At 38.6% G+C, this 25,809-nt stretch overlaps 1 protein-coding gene across 1 annotated transcript in view; it reads right to left on the bottom strand.

The window, feature by feature from the left end:
• The window catches only part of LOC126185051 (uncharacterized), a 707,909-nt gene that overhangs the window by 88,650 nt on the left and 593,450 nt on the right, over positions 1–25,809 (bottom strand). Inside the window, exons 61-63 of the mRNA XM_049927806.1 lie at positions 17,367–17,478; positions 12,621–12,750; positions 3,045–3,256 (exon numbers count right to left, since the gene is read on the bottom strand). Of these exons, the coding sequence (XP_049783763.1) occupies positions 3,045–3,256; positions 12,621–12,750; positions 17,367–17,478 (454 nt within the window). The remainder of the gene's footprint in view (positions 1–3,044; positions 3,257–12,620; positions 12,751–17,366; positions 17,479–25,809) is intronic.

Raw genomic sequence — 25,809 nt, 5'->3', positions numbered from 1 at the left:
AAAGCAACTCTGATGACAGAATACAATTCTGGTGCCCAGGTTGATGGTTGTGCCTAGATAAAATATCAAAAATGGTGCAAATGGCTCTGAGCACTATGGGACTTAACTGCTAAGGTCATCAGTCCCCTAGAACTTAGAACTACTTAAACCTAACTAACCTAAGGACATCACACACATCCATGCCCGAGGCAGGATTCGAACCTGCGACCGTAGCGGCCGCGCGGTTCCAGACTGTAGCTCCTTTAACCGCTTAGCCACCACGGCCGGCATAAAATATCATCCAGGTGAACAGCTACTCGAAACATACACTGCACCTCCAATGCTGGTTGGTGAGGGCATTATTATGCCATAGGGGAAATTCACCTGGGCTTCTATGTAAGCTGCAGTAGTAATTGAAGGTACCATGGCAGCTGAGGGCTACATAAACATTATTTTCGGGGAAATTAAGCTTGACTTCTATGGGGTCTGCAGCAGTAATTAAAGGCACCATGGCAGCTCAGGACTGCATGAATATTACTGAAGGCCACCTGCATCCCTTCATGCCTGATGACATCCATGAGAGTGATGTTATCTTACAGAAAGATAACTGTCCATGTCACAAGGTCATAATCATGCTACAGTTGTTTGAGGAGTGTGATAATGAATCCATGCCGATGTCTTGGCCACCAAATTTGCCTGATATACCATCAACTCATAATTCTGAGAATTATATGAGCTATACTAAGACATCTGGTGCCCCATACCTCCAGAAATCTGCCAACAATTTTTCAAATCCAATCCACCCACAATCACTGCTTCACTGATTACGACGATAATGTGTTATGGGCATGTAACAGCAAGGTCTTTAGTGTCTTGGTTACACTATTATATTTCAAAGGTCAACCAACACACTACTAATTAGGTGGTAATAAAGTTTTGGATAACCAATGTATGTTGCAAATCTGTGTAACACACTCACTAGCAAATAAAGTAAAACACCTAGGAGGAATGGTATGACATACATGCAATCACATACACAAATATACCATCAGCAGGTATGTAAATCATTAAGAGTTGCCACTATCTATGATGACAAACAGAGTGCATTAGTGTCGTCATTATGTGATCATGTTATGAGATCTGACAGGGTATATACTCTGTCTGATGGTTACTGAGTATTGTGAAGAACCAGCACACTACAACAACTACAAGAACAACAACAACAATAATAATGTCACATACAAGAATAACCTGTGAGGATAGTTGAGCACTTTAAAATGATGCTTCTGGGAAATGGGGAAGTGAGTCTGCTCTGGATCATATCCACCTCACAGACTAATGATGAGGGCTGCAGGCATCGGTGAGGCTTTTAGGAGGATTTTGACATCCAACCAGGTAAATATTGCCCTGGTACTCACATTGTGTCTCAGATACAAGCTAGCAAACATGTAGAAAACTTTTCCCACACTTGAGCACAGATTTACTCTAGACACAGACACAGACAGATTGCATACATAGATTCCATACTGGGATAGTGATGGCCTCAGGAAGAGAATCTGGCCTCCAACTACCACTAACATTGCCCCAATCCTTATAACAATGCTGGCTGCATAAAAGAAATAGAACAAGGAAAAGGGACAAGAAGAAGATAAATAAATGAAAAAATAATGAAAGCATGTCCAATCTCATTAGAAACAGAAAATTCTTAAATTTTAAATCTTTATAGTTTATTCATTGGATTTTAATCTTTTATCGCTATGCTTGTGTTTTGTATGCAGTCCAGTCACATTAATGTGACCACCACCTATGTTTGATGTCAATGTGCAATAACCACTCACATGGATGGCAGCTGGCAACACTTGAAATGGAGAGTATATAAACTGTGTATGGAAGATGCAGAACACATTATCATAGTGTGGAAATGGGAGCAATTTACCTAACATCCAAAAGTTTATGATCATTGGCTTTTGGGCCAAGGGTGGAATCATTTCCAATGCACCTAAATTCATAAACTGTGTTAAAGTATACCATGCATGGCAAAATGACACTAAAAATATTAAAATAATAGTAGTAACAATAATAATATGCCAAGGTAACTGTGGTTTATCACGGGCCAGAGGTGACAGCAGTGAACGATGACTGCAGAGATGTGTACGGTTGAGTAGATGTGCAACTGTTGAGAAACTGACAACCCAGATGGATTGAGGGGCTATCGGCAGCATCTCCTTAAGGGATGTTCAGTGAATGTTGCTGCATATAGGACTCTGCAGCAGGTGCCTGGTACATGCACCCATGCTGACTGCTGTTCATTGGTGGTGAAGGCGTGGAACTTGCACGCCAAAACAACTGGACATCCACTGAGTGGCAACAGGTTTACTTTTCAGACGAATCATATTTTTTGCTGCATTGGACAGATGCCCTTTAGTGTGTACAGCCCTGCAACTATTGTTCAAAGGGTCCAGGTCAGAGGAGGCAGAGGAGCAGGTCTGGGTATTGTTTTTGTGGCATTTCCTGGGTGATATTGTCATTCTGGAAGGCACAACAGACCAACACAGGAATGCATTTATCCTTGGGAACCATGTCCACCCTTACATGCAGTTTGTTTTTCCTCTGCATTATGGCATCTATCAACAGGAAAATGTGTCACACAGCTTGCAGTATATGTGTGCAATTCAAAAAGTAACAGGATGAGTTTACCATACTCTCTTGATCACCGTACCCCCCTGCCCTCCTTCCAGATTTAAACCAAATCAAGAATCTGTGGGACCACCTCAATTGGGCTGTTCATGTGCATGGACCCTCAGCCATGAAACCTATTGCAGCTGGCCATGGCACTGGAATTGGCATTGCTCCACATTCCTGTTGATACCTTCCATATTCTCATTGACTCCCTTTCTGTACATCTGCACTGCAAAAGATGGTTATGTTGGCTTCTGACAGGTGGCCACATTAACGTCACTGGACTTTGTACAACACAGTATAAAAACTGTGAAATATTAACTTGCCATCTTTATGTATTAAATATTATTGCAATAACCATATCATGGATGATCTCACACACTTACATCATTAAACAGATCCACTTGCACCACGTGTTCATCAATTAGTAGCACAATGTCATACAAATGTCCTTCCATCACTGGATCACTGACCAGCAGTATTGAAAAGTTCCTATCAGAAAAATCTGTTGACAGAAGGTAGGAGCAAGCTCCCCGGAATTCAAAAAATTTCTGATCAAATGTCATGAAGTGTTGTGGTGCCACTATCAATGCATGACCTGTGAAAAATAGTATATAAACAATTAATAGTGCAAAAATTTATTCACATCTTGTTCTTATTAGATATTTACTTATATTAACTACAATAGATTCCAGAGTAATACAAAAGCCCATAAGCTACAATATTATATGGTAATGTGATTGTTGGTCTCAACAGAACAGTTACTATAGAACAAGTAAGTTTGGTTTGCATTAATAACTGTTTGCTAAAACAAAACAGGAAAAATGAAAAGCCATTTATACAAATAATATCAGACCAGAAAAAGTTTCAGGCAAAAGCTTGATGTTAATAAGCCACAACATGCCTCTCTGCATGTGTAAAACCTTCTACACAAGCATTTCAACCAAGAGATAGAACTCATTTTTGCCTCACAGTTGATCAGTTAATATCAAGATATGTACAGATAAAGAGCAAAGGGTGCCAAAAAGCTGCCTTATCACACAATTTCTCAAGAAAAATCAAAACACAGAAAGTCATTTGCAGGGCCAGATATAATCCTAGGCAAAGTTACAAAGAATTTGGCAGTATGAGCCCAGGTACCAGTATGATGTTACACCCGCTCTGGCATGGGTGCATGCACTGATTTGGTTGGGAACAGTATCATGAAGCTGTTGTGTCCTCTTCTGAGGCAAACAGGTCCACAATTCTTGTAAATTGTCCTTGATACACTGGATATTGGCAGTGGGACAGAATTGACATCTGAGCTGATCCCACACATTCTATCAGTACAAATCTGGGTTTCTAGCTGGCCACAGGACAGCCTCAGCTTCGGTGCACACAGTTCATAGAGAAGCATGCCACATGTGGACAACCATTGTCCTGTTAGAAAATGATGCTACGATATCGTCATATCAGAGGTAACACGTAAGGATGCAGGATGTCCCCGATGTACCTTTGTGCTGTGAGAGTTCCCTCAATCACTACCAGCCATGACATGAAGTCATACCTGATGGCTCCCTGCACCATTACACTAGTAATATCACCTCTGTGCTTGGGTGCTTCTCCCATTAGAAGAATGGGATCTCTCTCCAGGTCACCATCATATTTACCAACGATGGTCATTCAGGATAGTGCAGCATTGCAATTCATCACTGAACATAATGCAATGGTGTTCATCACAGTCCATGATTCCCAGTCATGGAACCTTGCCAAATGCACCCATTTGTGTTGTGGTGTTATTAGCAGCCTACATATGGAATGGTAATTTCCTATTCAGTTGCTACTATTCTCCAAACAAAGGTGTGGGATGACACACAATGTTGCTGGGAATCAATTATTTGTTCTTGGATGGCAGGCCCAGGTGTGAAGGGTTATGTGTGCTTGGTGCACAGTATGACAATCCTGCCCTTTGGTGGACAGACACGATCAACTAGAAACTTGATGAAAGTTGCCCTACTGTTCCCACACAGTCCAATATTTTATCACTGTTACATCCAAATGTGCCACAAATCTGGATACTGCATGATTCAATCAGCTAGCCAAATGGAGACCAACAATAAGGCCCCTTTCAAACTCTGTAGTTCACTGCTACCATTGTTTGATGTTTGTATGCAGCATTTCTGTGTCCTTCAAAGTGATCACTCAACATCTGATGCTGTTTGCACACTTTATATATCCTACCTGGGCTGGTAACAGCACTGAACATGAACAATACTAAAGCACTCTGGGGGCTGTTCTACCTGTCACAGAGAATTGTGAATCTCATCATTTACATATCAACCAATGTTATGAACATTTAAGAAGTTACACTGACATGTGACCAAGTCTTCAAGTTGCTTCACTTTTCAAGTGGTGCATCTGAGTACATCAGACTAAATACACTCCTGGAAATTGAAATAAGAACACCGTGAATTCATTGTCCCAGGAAGGGGAAACTTTATTGACACATTCCTGGGGTCAGATACATCACATTATCACACTGACAGAACCACAGGCACATAGACACAGGCAACAGAGCATGCACAATGTCGGCACTAGTACAGTGTATATCCACCTTTCGCAGCAATGCAGGCTGCTATTCTCCCATGGAGACGATCGTAGAGATGCTGGCTGTAGTCCTGTGGAACGGCTTGCCATGCCATTTCCACCTGGTGCCTCAGTTGGACCAGCGTTCGTGCTGGACGTGCAGACCGCGTGAGACGACGCTTCATCCAGTCCCAAACATGCTCAATGGGGGACAGATCCGGAGATCTTGCTGGCCAGGGTAGTTGACTTACACCTTCTAGAGCACGTTGGGTGGCACGGGATACATGCGGACGTGCATTGTCCTGTTGGAAGAGCATGTTCCCTTGCCGGTCTAGGAATGGTAGAACGATGGGTTCGATGACGGTTTGGATGTACCGTGCACTATTCAGTGTCCCCTCGACGATCACCAGTGGTGTACGGCCAGTGTAGGAGATCGCTCCCCACACCATGATGCCGGGTGTTGGCCCTGTGTGCCTCGGTCGTATGCAGTCCTGATTGTGGCACTCACCTGCACGGCGCCAAACACGCATACGACCATCATTGGCACCAAGGCAGAAGCGACTCTCATCGCTGAAGACGACACGTCTCCATTCGTCCCTCCATTCACGCCTGTCGCGACACCACTGGAGGCGGGCTGCACGATGTTGGGGCGTGAGCGGAAGACGGCCTAACGGTGTGCGGGACCGTAGCCCAGCTTCATGGAGACGGTTGCGAATGGTCCTCGCCGATACCCCAGGAGCAACAGTGTCCCTAATTTGCTGGGAAGTGGCGGTGCGGTCCCCTACGGCACTGCGTAGGATCCTACGGTCTTGGCGTGCATCCGTGCATCGCTGCGGTCCGGTCCCAGGTCGACGGGCACGTGCACCTTCCGCCGACCACTGGTGACAACATCGATGTACTGTGGAGACCTCACGCCCCACGTGTTGAGCAATTCGGCGGTACGTCCACCCGGCCTCCCGCATGCCCACTATACGCCCTCGCTCAAAGTCCGTCAACTGCACATACGGTTCACGTCCACGCTGTCGCGGCATGCTACCAGTGTTAAAGACTGCGATGGAGCTCCGTATGCCACGGCAAACTGGCTGACACTGACGGCGGAGGTGCACAAATGCTGCGCAGCTAGCGCCATTCGACGGCCAACACCGCGGTTCCTGGTGTGTCCGCTGTGCCGTGCGTGTGATCATTGCTTGTACAGCCCTCTCGCAGTGTCCGGAGCAAGTATGGTGGTTCTGACACACCGGTGTCAATGTGTTCTTTTTTCCATTTCCAGGAGTGTACATTCCTGAGGAACTGGAAAATTTTATCCCCTGCTCAGTTTGGTTTCCAGGGAAAGAAAACAACAGCTGATGCACTACAGGAATTCCCACATTTTACCCTATGTCTGGCTGGGAAAAAACTACCAGCCATAGGTATTCTTCTTTATTGCACAAAGGCCATTAATACAATTCATTACACTATTTTTCTGCTAAAGAATTGTTATTATGGAATAAGATTAACTGGCCATGCGTAGTTTAAAAGTTACCTCAAAGACTGAGAACAATATCTTCACATAAATCAGATCAAGCCTTCATGAATTTCCAGTAATGCAATTTAATCTACACAAATCATAAAACACGGGGTTTCACAAGATCAGTATTAGACACCTTATTGTTCTTGCTTCACATAAATGACCTTCCCTTAAAGTTACCCACCAACAAAATCTTTCTATTTACTGATGACACTATAATTCTCATATCTGATGCAATGAATAGCACATTCTAACTAAACTCATGGCTTAAATCAAACTGTCTGCATCTTAATGCAGATAAAACAGCTGGCCTCAGAATAAAACTCAACTGGTCGAAAATAAAACTCTACTAGTCCCCACTGTATTAAAGAATGATATCCATTTTGTATTTGTCAATGAAACCAATTTCCTATGATATCTATCACTGAAAAACTCATGTGGAAATGCCGCACTGACATAACCAGTACCAAACTGAGTACAGTATGTTTTATGGTCGGATAAATAAGAAATGTGCTAAATATTTGTACCTTGAAATTAATGTACTATGCTCTCATTCATTCAGTACTCATTTATGGAATTACAAAAGAAAGCAGTCAGAACAATACTAGCCAAAAAGTATGTGTGTGTGTGTGTGTGTGTGTGTGTGTGTGTGTGTGTGTGTGTGTGCGTGCGTGTGGAAACCATTGTTTAAGAAACTGAATATATTATGCTGCCCATGCCAATTCATACTAGATAAACTATATTTTACAAAGAAAAATGTCAGTAAACTGGACAGGAACTATTTCTGTTCCTATTATGACACAAAATTGGTTCCTGCTGCTGCTTCATCTATATGTTTGTTCCATTGAAATACAACAGGGCTTCACCCATCTGACTTCTAACATGAATATATAATGTCTGAAGATAGCTTTTGTTTATTCATCTAAGTGACTGTTTGCATGCATAACTGTATGTCTCTATCTGTTAGTCCCTAAATTGTCTGGTAATTGTGGCTATTGGTCTATTACGTGAAGCAACAGGGTATTGTGTGTCTAGCTGGTGGATTAGTTGGTGGGGCAAAGTTTAAGTTATAGTTACTGACTTTCTTGTTATGTATGTAAGGACAGACAGTTCACTTAACAGTTTTTTGATGTGTGCATTGGGCATACATCTATCTGCATTTGCCATGGTACGGAGGATTCTATTACGTAGTGTTTGAAGTTTGTGCAAATGGATATCTGCTGCCCTTGACCAAACTTCAGATCCATAAAGTACAGTAGGGAGGACGATAGCTCTGTACAGTCATAACTTTGTTTCTATTGTCAGCCCCACACGCTTGAGGAGTGGATATAGTTGATTAAATACAGCACAGCCTCTCTTATGTGCCCTTTTTACCTGTTTGGTGACTGTTAGCTTTTGTCTAATTGTAGACCTAGGTAGATTGCTGATTTGCTTGACTCAATATTTCTGTCTGCTACTGAAATCTGTCTGTTCGGGGGTGTTAGTTTTCTGGCGAACATGATTGCAACTGTTTTGCCTTGATTTATTTTAATTTTCCATATTTTGCACCAGTTGACTATTTCATCCAGGTGTTCTTGTAGCTTCCTGATGATGAAGTTGAGGTTGCTATTACATTTGTTCACCACTATGTCATCAGCATATAGCACCGGTTCATTGCCTAACAGTTTTAGTGCGGCACTCAAAACTGACCCCTGCTGGACCTCAGCTACAGCATCCCTGATAGTACTAACATGTTTACCACACTTAACAGAGTATTGCCTCCCCATCAAGAATGTGTCAATCATGTGTATTATGTGTCCTGGAATTTATAACTAGAGTAATTTGTATATTAAGCCATCATGTCAGACATCATTGAACACTTTATCAATGTCGATAAATACCACTCCTGTGCTGTGTATTAAATCTCTCACCTTGCATATGTGTTTGGTACAGAAGCCAGACTGCTCAGGGGTGATTACATTGTTGTATTGCCGGAACTGGATAAGGTCTCTGTGGATAAGGCAGTCCAGTACATTCCCTAGAAAGTGCAGGAGTGAGATGGATCCATAGCTCTCAGGGAGGATGACATTTTTATTAGGTTTTGGTAAGGTTACAACCTGATCAGTTTTCCAAATGGTCCCTAGTGTTGACATTTGGTCACAGAGGTTTGCAGATCGAAATTATCTTTATCATCTGGTTACCTATTTTTAGTTCTATCTCAGCTACCTAAATCGTGACCAAATTTGGTATATCAATTGCTCAGTGGCAAATCGTCCACCTCACAATTACCGAAACTCCTCCCCCTGGGCAGTCTTGTCAGTTGACCCTGTGGACCAAGTAACTGTGCATCTTAAATCAATCAGTCAGCAATAGATGCATCTCCATGATGCAGGTAACATCTATGGTGCGCCAGTCAAGAAAGGACTGTAGCTGAAAGGTTTTGTCAGTGATGCCATGAGCATTCCAATTTAAGATTAAGAAAAATCTTTTTCTATTAAGATCCATTGTCGAATAGCAACATCATGGCTTCTACTATTACCATGATCTTCGAAAATCTATCGGTCTCTGCATGAACTTTTGTCAGTGTCTCTGCAGCTTTTTGCACCAGGGTACTCAGGTTTAGCCCCACAAATAGTGTTTGAATTCCTTCAGTAAGCTGATGAGATCACCACTAGTACTTGCCCCACCTGAGGTGACTCTGGTGGGGGTTCTGGAGCTGTTCTAATAGCTTCATCACTAGTAGCAGTTGACTGAGTTACTGGAGGATCCAGTGGAGGGGGTGCAGCTTCATCTCCAACAGCATTTGAGTGAGCTGCTGGGGAATCTGGTGGTGGTGGTGCATTCACCTCTGGGACCACTAGAGGGGGTACCTCCACAGTGGAAATAGAGGGGGTAGGCCATACGGACGGTCCCGGAAATTTTGCTGGAAATTCTCATGGCTGCAACTTAAATGGCTACATATTAAACTTTTCCTGTTTCCGAGCTTGGTTTTCAGGGGCAGTGTTAGCTGTTTCTGCTGCCTCTGGTTTTGTATCCTTCTTGCAGCAGCCTGTCCCTTCCCCTGGCTTTGAGAACTGGTGCACTGCTGACATCATGAAGCCTTCATCTATCAGTTCCAGCTTGACATCTTCCGGTTCATGTCACTTAGTAGATGTTTTAAAACCAGCCTCAAGGCCTGTTTCAGTTGTATCGAATATGTATGAAACTCTGTTTCCTTCTTTGCAGTTCATATTTTATGAACATATAATCGTCAACAGATTCTACCTATATTTTTGTTGTTCTTGCACAATAGAACAACATCAATTTTCCCTTTATCCCTCTGTGCAGTTCCTTCAACAGGGCTGAAATGCTCTGCACAATATAAGCTATGATAGGTGGAACACACTTCTTTTTTCATCTGACAGTCTGCACTTGATTTTTGCCTTCTGCATCTGTATCTCCCAGGGCAGAAAAAGCATTTGCAATTGACACATTAGCTATCACCTGTTGCTCTTCTGTCTCTGCCTCTCCTCCAAATTCCTTTCCAGTTTTGTCTACGTGCAACTTGTCATCATCAGATATGGTGCCTGAAATGCTGTCCTCTCATACTGACACAATGCTAGCCCTGTCTTTGAGTACAGATGTTGTCTGCGCAGCCCTACTTTGGTTTCACGTACTCACGCTAGTACCATGACAGACATGATGATGAGAATTCCATTAAAGTATTTGACATACCCATACTACTTGTGGTGGCAAGGAATGAAAAGGATGTGGCAAAGAAAATGCAAAATGAACACCTCAGTTTTACAATTCATGCCTGAAGCCTCTGCACCCGGCAGTATACCGGAGAACGATAGTGATACATATGCAAAATGTAAATCTGTCAAGATGCAACATGACAACTTTCCTCCAGAGCAGCAAGAAACATAACAGTTTTGCATTTACCCACTCTCTCCAAAGGAGAGAGGACCCTTACATGTCAATATGATAGTCAGCAAGCGCCATAGAATGTCTGCTCCTCTTGACAGTCCCCCCTTGACAGAACTGTACATAAAGGGTGTTAAATATATTTTTTTCAACCGATTTGTCTGAAGTGTATCTGCAGATCCCATGGATGAAAAGTATCGATGAGTTTTGGTTTTGAATAATCCTTTTGGTCTCTATCAATATTTTCACCTTCCTTTTAGTGTGACTAGTGCCCCTGCTATTTTCCAATGACTTTAAAAGGAATTGACTATGCCTGTCCTCGGTAGCATTAATTATCTGGATGATATTGTTGAAAAATTTGTGCACTTTATTTTCTGTCTCACAGTCTGCACTCTTATGGTGCTACCTCTGCAATTTTGTTAACTTTCTGTTGTTTGTTTGGTGTTTGAGGTCTTGTGGAATGGGGTTCACCCTCTGAAAGATCACATCTTCACTGTTAGGAGTGTTCTATCACAGAAACCATTCAAAATAGACCATATGTCTATATGAAGTTTTTTTTTCACAACTGCCAATAACATTACCTTCAAGTACCTTTCCTCCTGGCTGATCCTGTATTATGATTAGCACAACTAGGGAATTTCAATTTACAGAATCAGCATACTTACTGAGAGTTGTAAAACAAACTGTATATACAATGTAGTAAACACATACAATGACCTAAATATTTTATAGATCATGCATCGACTATGGGTGGACTGCACACATTCATATAATTTTTGTGTTTACCATGGTGATGAGACATCAAGCATCTAAATAAATGCATTGTGTATAAATTTGCTTGTAGGCAGATTGCACTTGTTTAAAGGAAGTTGTCAAGACCTTGCCAACAGCCTTGCCCCAGTGGTAACAATGGTTCCCATCAGATCACCGAAGTTAAGCGCTGTCAAGCTGGGTGTCCTCCGCCCCTGTGAGGCAAAACTGAGACGCTACTTGATTGAGAAGTAGCATCTCCAGTGTCAAAAACTTCAAAAACTGACATATGGCTGGGAGAGTGGTGTGCTGACCACATGCCCCTCCATATCTACATCTAGCGACGCCTATGGGCTGAGGATGACATAGCGACCAGTCAATACTTTTGGGCCTTCATGGCCTGTTCGGAAGGAGCTTAGTTTTTTTTTTTTTTTAAGACCTTAATGAAGGCATCATGGTTGCCAGTTATATAGTGCCAGTCTTTATGTACTTCTGTGGGACATAATGTTACAGAGACAAGAATCAATATTGCTTGAATAAGAACCGTGTGACGTAAAATGATGCTACTGCTGATGGTTAACAGTCTTGTTCATTGCTGTACACCAATAAAGTTATATACATTGTACTGAACAGGCTCCCATTGTTTTGATTACACTATAATCAATTTACATAAAAAACTAAATCTCTTAAATTATCATGCCACTAACTTATGTCCTTACCTCTCTTGAGCCAACTGACTGCAATAGTAATTGGAATGCTCCCAGTAAATAAAAACCTAATCACCCACTGCATAACTGGCAACTTCCTTATAAACTGAAAAGAATTGTCTTGAGAAACACTTAGCTTTGATTGGTACATCTACACCTAAACACTATAATATTCACGCCAGATGATACTTTTTTTACACCATATTTAAAACGTATTCCCATTTTACTCATTGATGACATATAAGGAGAATGATTGCACATATGCCTCTGCATAAGCTGTTATTTGTTAATCCCCCAACCCTTGCCCACCAGATTTTAAGGACACGATGTGAAGGGGACTTTAAGAATATTAGTGGAGTTCCCCATTGAGTACTGTTTATTAGTAGTATTTGAAAGATATTAGGTTTACCTCTCATTTATAATACTCTTGAAAACTAATTAATTTTAAATTATGGAAATTTGGCTCTTTTACGTGTGTCAAACAATCTTCTTTCTGTACTCATTATTTTTCAAACCTGATGGAAAATTTATTACATATTAGCACTTGCCTTTGAATGGAGGCAGCCAGTTTGATGGGTCAATAAGTGACTTGTATTCATAATAGAGTGTCCAGAAAGTAGTGTTTGATGTTGAGAAATAGTTTTGCATATCGCTTAACTTCTTATACTCTGGAATCTCCTGAAACATAGGGTTCATAAATGAAATATGTTAAAGTAGTTTATTATAGAAACATTTAAAGTATAATTTTATTGACATTAATTTATCAATATGATACACAAATACAATGAAAATTCCAAAATGAGATAACAATCTGTTACTACCAATCCAATGGAATAGTTTTACACACCACAGTTATATTACTATCTATATAAATCCCAAACTGATTTTTTCCTTTATCAGTAAACTCTTCCCAGCAAGAAATGAGTAAACCCCCAATTGTGTACAGAATCAAACTCTCATGTATAAAACAGCTTTCAATAATTGACTACTTTCTAAATGAGTTGATGTGTTAAATATTTGACTTTAAACGTGTAAGCGAGAAGAAGTTTAGGAAATGTTTGAAATTATTTTTAAAGTGGACTGTAAGTCACTAAGTGCTCTTATTATGAAACACTGGATGAATACAGCCGAGGAACTTTTATTTCATTTTAAGCAGGAGCTAGTTTGTCAAGCACCTTAATATTTATGGTGTCATATCTCCTGAACTATGTCTCATACAATGATATAATTTTACATGTGTGTTCAGTAACACACATAGATTCTGTGTGCAAAGAGTGTTGCAAATATAATTAGTAGTGAAGATATAATAAATTAAAACATTATGTTTGATGCTGAAGTCTTACTGAACACCATTTTAAGCAAATTGCAGTTTTTCACACATCTAAGTATTTATGACATCATTTCTCTTGAACTATTTGTCATACACCTGTTATATTTTTGTAAGTACATTTATTGGTATATGTGGTTACTGCCTGCAAATTGTGTTGCAAATAGAGTTATAAGATATCTGTGTGCTTTCAATTATGTTGCTTTGAGACAAACACACAGTTCCTAACTGTGATACTTCTCTTGTAAAACATGTGTGTGTGTAAAATGTTTAACATAAGATTATACCTCTTAATGAGTAGATTATGAAAGCATTTTAAATTTTTCAATTTGGTCAATAATTATACAAAATATTCAAAATCAAATTTTTTGTCCATGGAAACCTGCAACTAGTACCAAGTTTCAGGTTCTAGGACAGCCATTTAGTAATATAGATAAAACTCTCTTAAAATATTATATTTTAAGTACCATTTTAGACTTTCTGTTGTTTTAATTTTACTGTAATCACCATCCTTGATTTTTCCAGTTACTTTATTTCTGTGGTGCAATACCTTAACTGTCACCATGACATGCATTATCATAAGATATCTGCAGAAATCATGTAGGCCATTCAGCTATGAATTACATTAACCTGGTGTGTATTTGCATGTTTTAACTGTTTGTGTGTTGTGTTTGCATGGTATAGATTGGAAATCAGTTGACATGCACTTACATGCCTGTAGGGGTCTGTCTAAATTTCATTCCTAGGTTTGTGTGTGTACTAAACCAATAGATCAGGAATGAAGATTATTTGTGATGGATCAGAAAGAACTTGATAATGTGAGACTACAGAATCAGTAAGAACCTTTCCTGAATAAACTGTATATTCATAATTTTAATCTTTTGCTACTCATAAATTCAGAAAACAAAGGAATAAAAAAGAAGAAATAAGACCAATTTATGAATGTACATACTTGGGAAAATATGCAGAGACAAGTATGGATGAAGGCCTTCAAAAATGTGAGGAGTGTCATAAAGTTCTTTACAAAACTGGTTTTCTGCTCAGTAACACCAAGATTTCAAATAAGTTTTGCCATATTTCTATATTAGATAGTATTCATTATGTTAGTAGTTTACTCTTGTATGCATTAATGACGACAGAAACTTTTCTCACAGAGGTACATTTTATGCTTCTTGGTTGCATCAATGAAGCTTATGAATAATGGAATGACAATTTTTAACAGGATAAATGAATTTTTGCACTTAAAAAAGGTACAGTAACAGATAATACGATTCCTGTAACTTGATAGAAGGTAGTGTTAGTGGTTACTCAGTGTGTATAGCTTCCAGTTTCAATGCCTATATCCACTGAGAGAATGTCAAAAGGATTTTGTTGTCAGAACACAGGATTGCCATTTGAATTCTGGATGTAGATAAACTGCTTTATGAGCAATGTTTTTGTATCCTGTGTCACAGAGGAAAATTTCACTAGCCATACAAATCAAATTTTTGTTACCAGAGAGAGCTATCATTAAATAATGTGATATCCTACTGACAAACACTACTGTTAATTGTAGGAAACATAACTTCAGCACAAGCATTAAAATCTTAAATGCCAAAACATTGTTATAAATTAATTATTCTCAACAAAGGATGCATCATAAACTAATACAGAAACACAATATCAAAATCAGAACTTTATTCTCTCATTACATAAATATATAAGTCCTGGATTTGATGTACAGGAGACTAGTCAATGTATGTAATATAAATGAGGTAAATATAGTGGCAAAGTTCTGAAAGAATGTAAATTGTTTAGGAGTAAAGGAGACTTGCTGCAGTGATAACACCAGGTCCCGTCAGATCACTGTCAGGCTTTGGCTTACACTAGAATGGGTGTCCATCCGGGTCTGCCAAGCTCTGTTGGAAAGTGGAGTGCATTCAACCCTGATGGACCAACTGATGAGTTACTTGATTGAGAAGTAGCAGCTCTGGCCTTAAAAAGTGACAATGGCTGGGACAACGGTGTGCTGACCACATGCCCCTCCAGATTCGCATCCAATGATGCCTATCAGTTGAGGATGACACAGTGTTTGGTTGGTACCATTGGGCCTTACAAGGCCTGTTTGTATCGAGGAGAAAGGAGACCACACACTGAATAGTGGAAGCATTACAATCATATACAGGTACACACAAAAGAGAAACAAAATTTGCTAGATTTCAGTATGTAGAGGAACAGTTTGTGTGTGTGTGTGTGTGTGTTTGTGTGTGTGTGTGTGTACTCCAGCTACAGAAAGGATTTATCCTGAAAGCTAGCAAGTTTTCTTTCTGATGAAATTGAAATTCCTATCTTAGCTGTAATCAGGCATTGAAAAAAATTCAGTGGTCACCGGTGAAAATTAGTGGTGCACCAGGACTAAAATCCGGATTTCCCACTGTATGCAAGCAGTCACCTTAACAACTTTGGCTACCAAAGCACACTTTCTGTCCAACCCATATTCCCATCTTTTCGCAAATTACAGGCATAGTGTCCCCTGTCCATTACCCTCATTCTTCACAGCCTCACTCTGACTCCTGCAGGAGTTCAGGTGAAGAGTAAATCTGCAGTGAATTAGGAATGATTATTGATTGTCATCAAGGTGCTTATATTTGTATTTGTGTGGAGTTCATTCTTTTGGACATGTACAAAAGAATAGACACCTTACAAAAGCAATTTTTCTCTATCGTGTGTGCCTGTCACTGACTCAGCACTTCTAATATTCAGTGAGTAGTCTCCTTTACTTATAAATAATGTAACTGTGATACAAAGAAAGCACCACAAAACCATAAATTAATTTGCAACAATCAGTACAAGTATATTACATCATTCTCAAAAGAAAGTTTTACTGCCATTTAAAAATCACGTGTTTTAACACTAAACATTTTTGTACAAGGATGTCATCTAATTTTTTTCCCCAGAAGATCATCTGATATGTTTATTACTTTACTCTACAAGTAAAGCTTTATTATTATTATTTAAAAGTTCTGTGTTTTAATAATGATGCATTGCACAAGTAAAGCTTTATTATTATTATTTAAAAGTTCTGTGTTTTAATAATGATGCATTGCACAAGTAAAGCTTTATTATTATTATTTAAAAGTTCTTTGTTTTAATAATGATGCTTTGCACAAGGATGGCATCTAATTTTCCTTTCAGCAAACCTAATTGTGAAAGTCTTTTAATTTTAATTTATTATAAACTTTCATATCCATGTATTGTAGAGTCTAAGAGTACAGTTTTAATCTATAATATGGTAACATTAAATTAACTTTGTTTCTATCATATGTGTTATGAAAATAGTTTCCTACAAATAATTCTGGACTGTTATGTATCGAGATAAACAGTTCATAAATACAAGTACATGGAATAGTTGAGTCTTTGATAGGCACAGAATGAAACTTCACTAGTTTTTGCATGAATCCTTTTTGTGGTAGTGTATTCACCTGACATAAAGTAGCTGTACACATTTGCATATCTCTCTCTCTCTCTCTCTCTCTCTCTCTCTGTGTGTGTGTGTGTGCATCAAGATGCGCATTTAAGTATGTGTGTCCCAGCTCAAAAAATGATTCATCCGATGGCTGGTGAAGATTCATTCTTTTATGTGTGCCTGTACACAACTCAACATTACCACTATTTAGTAAGTTGTTTCCTTTACCACTAAATTATTTAAGTTCTACAGAACTTTCCTTACCATATTTATACAGGGAATAGTTAAAATATTTGGATACCTAAATAGTGATGAATCCCAAGGTCTAATGTTATACATATTTGTAATAACAGTTTTTAATAGTAATAATATCCTTTTGAAACCAAAGAAAGTATTTCATGTTAATGAAATTCCTGGTTAAATACAGTCATATTAGTGATACTAGTATACACAAAATCCAAGTAAGAATTAGTGTGAATAATGGCTTGTAATAGGCCCTAGAATGTGTAAACTGATACTTACCTCAAACCTTGGGGTTTCATTAAAGGCATGCCAAGACATTGGAAGCTTTTGTTCTAATTCCACATCACCATTTTCAGGCTCAAAGATAAATTTTGTTTTTGCCTCTCGATATCTGTAGGAGCAGATTATAGAAGATTAGTTAATATCACTGCAAAACTGCATTTGTAAATTGTGATGCATTTAATTACATTTTTCAAACTTTCCTCCAAGTAACCAACCTGAAGGCTTGTTTAAACACCACAGTGCTTAACCAGGCATGGTGCTGTTAGAGTTGGTGTGCTAGTACCTTTTGCCAACCTCTGAACTGATTTACACAGCCAATTATAAGGGGGCCTACAGTTTAACATGGATTCCAAACCACAGTGTAACTCAGAATTTTTCACATTAACAAACCTTGCCAGAGGTGGAAAAACTGAAAAGTGGCAGGTAAAAATTCTTGGACTGATATAACCTGAGGCATTTCTATCTATAGTCTAGCACTGTACCACTGAGCCACAGTTTTTCAAGTTGAAAAGTAACCAGATATTATAACAGATATGGTCAGAAGGAGTTCAGACATTAATTCATGAACTGATGCATTATTACTGAAATATATATGTTACAAAGTAAAATAGACATGTATAAGGTGTCTTTCAGAACAGGTAAACAATAGTGGAAACCATTTTACAAAATGAAAACACTCAAAAGACACTTTACACTTCATGGCATTGACAGTGGACAACTGTCTGGTAGAATAGTCTGATGCTTGAAACACTAATGCAATTTTCTTATGGAAGAAATTATGGTTCTACTCAATGGCCATCACAGAAAGCTTAAGTTCTCCAAATGGAACTATCTCATATTTCTACTACCCATCACCCACTAATGGGACTGTAGCAGTAACTACATAGGAAAACAGAAATTATTAAACTAGACACTATATGCACAATAATCTCGTGAAGGTCAATAGATTAACTTGAACATGATATTTAGCTGATCCTCCATGTACCACGAACATGATTGCAATTTACTTTACAGAACTAAGGGAGAAATGCATTTGCCCATTTTTCATTTCCTTTTTGTGAGGTTCACAAAGGTATGTATTTTCTAATTTCTGTGATGACTGTGCTTGTTGGGAGTCACGTTTTTGTGCAATTTTCAGTATGGTATTTGCAGCTTTTAAGTAAGACGTAGGTGGATATCTAAAAGACGGTATTTGAGGGAAACTAATCTAGTAAACAAAAAGTACACAATTCTACAGCATCTGAGACTTACACATCACAGTAAAATTGTGATGGGAGGAATATCTGAAGAAACAATAAACCAAAACAGGTTTCAAAGTGCTACATCAAAATATTCAGTATCTAAGCAAAAAGTGAATACAATTATAGCAAACACTGATTGACGAAAACCATGTCAGATCCTTCTTACAGAACATTTGTTTGTCCAATAATTTAATTATTTTAACTGTCACTTTGTCAAATAATTTCAGTCAATCAGAGCACAAAAGTTATGTATGTCATATACTGTTCAAAAAACTGGATTCCATCAGCAAATGAAGTGTCAAAATGACATCTGAAATTCCATCTATAAAGCTAGTGGTACAGAAAATGCCCTTAATTGATATAGGGCTCTATAATCCTCCTAAAAGCATAGACAAAATTTTAAAAAAAATTGACATTATATGGGGCAAATATAAGAACACAGGTATTCTTTTAACTAGGGATACACTGATGGAAAAAAAAGCAACACCAAAAAATAATTAATATAGAGTAATGAAATTTTGGGAATATATTCATCTAGGTAACATATTTAAGTGATTAACACTGCGAGATCACAGGTTCCTGTAAGCATGAGATACACAATTTCAAATGTGAAATGTTGGTATATTAGTAACAAGTGTAACCATCAGAATGTTGAATGCAAGCATACAAATGTGCATGCATTGTAAAACTGGCACACAGTTTTAATCTGCCAAGAAGTTTCATATCAGCACACACTCTGCTGCAGAGTGAAAATCTCATTCTGGTGCATGCATTGTGTTTTACAGGTGCCAGATGTCAGTTTGTGGGATGGAATTCCATGCCTGTTGCACTTGGTTGGTCAATTCAGGGATGGATAATGCTGTTTGTGAATGATGCTGGAGTTGTTGTCCAATGATGTCCTGTATGTGTTTGATTGGAGATAAATCTGGTGATCGAGCAGTCCTAGGCAACTTGTCGACACTCTGTAGAGCATGTTGGGTTACAAAATCAGTATGTGGGTGAGCATTATTTTTTTGGAAATCACCACCTGTTTATGAATGAAACCACAACAGGTTGGATCACCAGACTAACAAACAAATTTGCAGCCAGCATGCATGAAATGCAGGAGGATCTGCAGCGAATTGACGCATGGTGCAGGGAATGCGCAATTGAATCTCAATGTAGACAAGTGTAATGTGCTGAGAATACACAGAAAGATAGATCCCTTATCATTTAGCTACAAAATAGCAGGTCAGCAACTGGAAGCAGTTATCTGGGAGTACGCATTAGGAGTGATTTAAAATGGAATTATCATATAATGTTGATCGTCGGTAAAGCAGATGCCAGACTGAGATTCATTGGAAGAATCCTAAGGAAATGCAATCCGAAAACAAAGGAAGTAGGTTACAGTACGCTTGTTCACCCACTGCTTGAATACTGCTCAGCAGTGTGGGATCCGTACCAGATAGGGTTGATAGAAGATATAGAGAAGATCCAACGGAGAGCAGTACACTTTGTTACAGGATCATTTAGTAATCGCGAAAGCATTACGGAGATGATAGATAAACTCCAGTGGAAGACTCTGCAGGAGAGACGCTCAGTAGCTCGGTACGGGCTTTTGTCAAAGTTTCGAGAACATACCTTCACCGAAGAGTCAAGCAGTATATTGCTCCCTCGTACATATATCTCGCGAAGAGACCATGAGGATAAAATCAGAGAGATTAGAGCCCACACAGAGGCATACTGACAATCCTTCTTTCCACGAACAATACGAGACTGGAATAGAAGGGAGAACCAATAGAGGTGCTCAAGGTACCCTCCGCCACACACCGTCAGGTGGCTTGCGGAGTATGGATGTAGATGTAGATGTAGATGTAGATAACCACCAGAGTGTTTCTGCTATGATACGAAATTGCACCAATGACCACAACTCCAGGTGTAGGTCCAGTGAGTCTAGCATGCAGACAGGATGGTTGCAGGCCCCCAGCTGGCCTTCTTCTAACCAACACACAACCATCACTGACACTGAGGCAGAACCACCTTTTATCAGAAAACATAACAGACCTCCATCCTGTCCTGCAATGAGCTCTCACTTGACACCACTGGAGTAAAAAATGGCAGTGGTTTGGGGTCAGTGGAATGCTCACTGCAGGGCATCTGGCTTGGAGCTGTCCTTGAAGAAACCAATTTTTAACAGTTTATTGTGTCATTGTGGTGCCAGATGCTGCTCAAATTGCTGCTGCAGATGCAATATGATGTGTCAGAGCCAAACATTGAACATGATGGCCATCCCTCTCAATAGTGCCATGGGGCCATCTGGAGCCTGGCCTTCTTGTGACTGTACACTCTTGTGACCACCACTGCCAGCAATCATGTAGAGTGGCTACATCCCTGCCAAGCCTTTCTGCAATATTGCAGAAGAAACATCCAGTATATTACACAACCTCATTGAAACCCAGTGAGTGTCTTTGTTCACTTACGGGCATTCTTGACTAACACCAACCCACCATGTCCAATCTCAAAGGTAACTAATGCTCACAGTTGGTACAGCATGTATTTAAAACCAACCTGATTTGCATCCTTGTAGTGGTATTGCTAGTCCCACTCTTATGCGAATGATGAGAAATTTAAGTAGACATCATTTCTCAGATGTAGAAACGTACCTACCAACTTTTAATTATGTGACACAACTGCTTCCGAATGTTGAAATTTTTTCCCCATAAGTGTAGATTTGTTAAAGTACATTAGACATCACGACAAGTAAAATGATATTCTATTTAGTTATAATTTGTCAGACAGAATTGATGTGCCAACCATAGCAACTGAAGACACTTATGAAAAATCATGTTTACACCAATTTAATTGACTGTAGAGTTGATGTAATAAACCTCCACCTATATAATCACCTTCAGCAGACCACTGAAATACTGAATAAACACAATTAATAAAGTATGCATGAGAAAAGGAAAAACAGACATGCAAATGAAAAATCTTCAGAGAACTTAAAGTCCTTATTTCAGTCTTTCACATGGGATTATGTACATTGTACAGAAAAAGTGAAACAACTGAAGGAGAAAAAGTTCATTATTATAAAAAAACCTTCAGTGTTCCCATGGACATCTGGAAGAGTTAAATGTCAACCTTTTCAGAGAGTCTATAAACAAGCCTTGAATATACACATAAGAAAATTTTAAACCAATATGTTACTAACTCAAATAACATTAGCAAATCAGTATGCAACTTTGTAAATGAGAGACTTAACAGAAAACCAAAGTGTAGCATCAGCAGTATCCAACTAAGGAGTGACAGTGTGAACATTTTAGAACTTTGCATGTTCAATAATGCTTTTAATTCCCTTTTTTATTAATGCAGGTAACTTACATGAGAATGCTGGTTCAGGTGATTATTGAGCTCCTATTAATGTAAAAAAAAAAAAAAATAAAAAAATAAAAAAAAGTCTGTGTATATTTATGAAACACATACAATTAATACTGAGAATGAAGTCTCTATTGGTAATGTTATTACAAAGTACAGCACCAGTTCAACTATAATAAAGTGTGGTGTGCCCCAAGGGTCAATTCTGCATCCTATTGTTGATATGGCACACACAGTGCACAATAGCAATGTACTAAATTATAATGACAAACCCAAGAATAATTATCTGACTTTTAATTGTTCTGGTGCCTTACTTGGCTTGGAATGTTACTTCCATAATAACTGCACAAGTTTAAATTTCAATAAAAAGTCTTAAAGACTAAAATACACCACCAACCAGATGGATTGCAGTAGAATGTTGCTCTCATTATGGCATGGAAATAAAACTGGATGATACAACTGCATTCCTTGGTGTAATGTTAGACAGCTACCTCTCTTGGGAACAAAACATTGATCTCTCTTGTCACAAATTAAGATAATCAATTTCTGCAATAAGAACAATGTAACAAGTTCTGAATCATGAGCACATGAGTATGATCTGCTATGTTCCACTGTACGGATACCTCACATATGGAAATGAAGTATGTGGGTGGGCTGCTGCCACACAAGTGCAAGGAGCACTCATACATAAGCTTTTTAACAACTCTCAAAATTCAAAAAAGTACAACAGTCTAAATAGAGCTGTATATATTTACAATATTACTCTGATTATCATGCAGTGAGGGATAACATAAAAGGTACAGACAGCATCCCACCTTAGAGTGAGATAAAATTTTAAATGTAATTTCCAAAGAGTTTGAAATCCTTTAATGGAAATTCCTTTGAAACAAGCCTTTGAAGGAGTTTCTTGCCAATAATTATTTTTATATAGTTAAGAATCCATTTCAAAGTTACAGAATACTTTCATTTGTACCAATAGTAAGTACCAGTGCCAGATTGTTATTTAATGCTAGTAAAATCTAGTGAGTGAACAAGTAAATATCATACTCAGTAGAGCAACTCTTCTGAAATTCAAACTGTGATTTACTGAGAATATTACTGTTGCTCAGTTGAGATACTGTTTTAGAATACAGTACCTTCTCAAAATTTTTGTAAAATGATGTCAGCAGTTAAACAGGTTAGTAGTCACTGATATCTATCCTATTACTTTTCTTAAATAGAAGTTTAACAATGGCATATTTCAGTTTCTCTGGAAAAATGCCTCAAGTTAGTGATGTATTATGTATTTCAGATAAGACAGGGCTTATTATATGGGAACAAATCTTTAGTACTCTACTGGAAACAATATCAAAAGCAGAAGAGTATTTTTTAGAGAATGAGTAATTTTCTTAATTTCAGAATGAGAAGTTGGTCATATATTCATATAATTGAATTTTATGAGAGTTGCTGTTTCAGCATATTTCTGTGATTTTGCTCTTGAACTGTTTGTCCCTGTTTTCTACTATATTTAAGAAATGATTATTAAATATATTTGGTACCTGTGGTTCATCATTTACAACAGCCCTTATAAATTTTATCCCATGTGATTTTTTGTAAACTACTCTTAAAAATATTTATTTATGAGTAATTAATTGTTCTAACTGATTTCCATGTAGGAGAGTCAATACTTTAAGTCACTATCTTATTTATCCTAACTAACTGTGCATCATGGTCAGAGAGAGCATTTGTTACTGGGTAAACAGTTGTTTTATTGGTTTCAGATTCACCAAAGAAACATTATCAACTTGGTCCTACAGTCTTTACTGAATAGTGTTGGAAAGTTAATAACTGAAATGAAATTGTAGGATCCAAATAAGGTTTTCAGAGGATTTTTCCTATTACAATCCTTTAGAAAATCTACACTTAAGTCACCACAGACTATACTGCTTGTTGCCTTCTGACAGATATCATAGTAAGAGATACAAATTCCTAATAAACTGTTTATAATTATGCAATTGAGATGTATATACAGTTAAAAGTGGACTATTTTTAGTATTAATTCACAAGCACACACTTCTATGTGCTGATCACTACAAAATCTGTTTGTCACAATGTTTTTGGACTTCTATTGTGTCTTAATATATGTAAAAACTGCTCTTTTTCCCCTGTTAGTTCTAAATGAGTAAAATACCAGAGTGTAATCTTTTATATGTAACTCCTCTAACCTTGTGGTTATGTTGCACACAGATAGGCACAGGATGTCTATCTTTCCAGAGCACTCTAAATTTTCCAAACAGACCAGAATCTCTTCTACCATATTGCTCAATCCTCAAACATTTTGATGAAATAAACTAATCTTACTTTGCTGTGCATTCTTAAGCATTTTTGGGGCTCTTCTATTATTTTGACTTCTTTCAAAACATTGTACCTAAAAGAGGTACTGCTTTGATACCAATAATCACAATGATCTTGCTTGGATGATCATGTGCCCCCCCCCCCCCCCCCCCCTCCCTCACCGCCACACACACAGAACACGAAGGAGACATTTTTGTACTTTATTAATATAAACAGGTACAAGTGAATAGAGACCTACAATTCTATTATCACCATTACTCACCACTGTTTCTTATAATGTTATATTCTACACTACATTACCTTCTTCCTTATTTAAAACTGAATCGCCATGCTTGCCACTACTCAGTTTCCCAGAAACATAGTCTTAATTTATTCTACCTTTATCTTTGTAGATGTAATCACATGCCTTTACACTGTAAAATCTACCTCTCTGCATACAAAAACATCCTGAAAGACGGTAAATTATTTGGGTCCCTGTACAACATTTACATTTTCAAAGACATGATTCTGCATTTCATTCCCATTGTGAAAATAATGTAAGTGGTCCCAGGATGTGTTCATAAGATTTCCTGGCAAATATGCTGCTTGAAAGTCTCTTCGGCATGCAGCCAGAATGATAGATCATTGTAGAACTTAATTTTGATGGTTTAATATGCCATCATCATCCATTTACTCTTGCTGACTGATATCCTGGACCATACCAGTAGTCTCTCCCCTGCTCTGACTCCATGTATGGCCCACGAGATGTGCCGGGCATGGTTGTGGTGGTAGCTCACAATCGGGAGCTGAGTGGCAGTTCTCAGTTTGCAATCTGCCTTCACCATGCTCAGTTTTCCATTTCTGCTGTGTTTGGAGAATTTTCAGTGCTGGAGCCCATGTTAGACTAAGATGAAAACCAATGTCCTTGTTGATGACATTCTCGTGTAGCCAGATTTCGATAGCCTCCTTGTATGCACAGTCCAAATAGTGGGATGTATTGTGCAGGACTTTTGTATCTTCATATTTCATTTTGTGGTTGATTTTATGCAATGTTCAGCAATTTCTGATTTTGTGGGCTGCCGAAGTCTGGTGTGTCATTTGTGTTCCATGCACATTTCTCCAATTACATGTGTGATTTGTCCAACATACACACTCCTGCAGTGGGATGGTATGTAACACACTCCAGATTTGCAGAGTCCCAGACATTTTTTACTGGCCCTGAAAGGAATTTGGTCTTTGCCAGTGGGCAGTATACACATTTGATATTATGTAGTCATAAAACTCTACTGATTTTTCCCAATACATTGCCTGCATATGGAATGTATGCTATCTTTTTCAGTTGTTCTTCACTAGGTGTTGACTGTGGTATGGTCTTTTGCTTGAAGACATGTCAAATTTTGTCGTTGCTATAGCTATGGCTTTCTCCATCCAAGATGACATGAGCTCTGAGGGCCAGCATATTTAGCACTTCTTCCCTTTGTGATTGGTGATGACAGCTAGAGGTGTGAAGGTACTGGTCTGTGTGGTGTTCT

Source organism: Schistocerca cancellata, chromosome 4, assembly GCF_023864275.1.
Source record: "Schistocerca cancellata isolate TAMUIC-IGC-003103 chromosome 4, iqSchCanc2.1, whole genome shotgun sequence".
NCBI classification, from domain to species: Eukaryota; Metazoa; Arthropoda; class Insecta; order Orthoptera; family Acrididae; genus Schistocerca; species Schistocerca cancellata.
The sequence above is the reverse complement of the archived record's forward strand: the minus strand, read 5'-3'. Positions and strand labels throughout refer to the sequence as shown.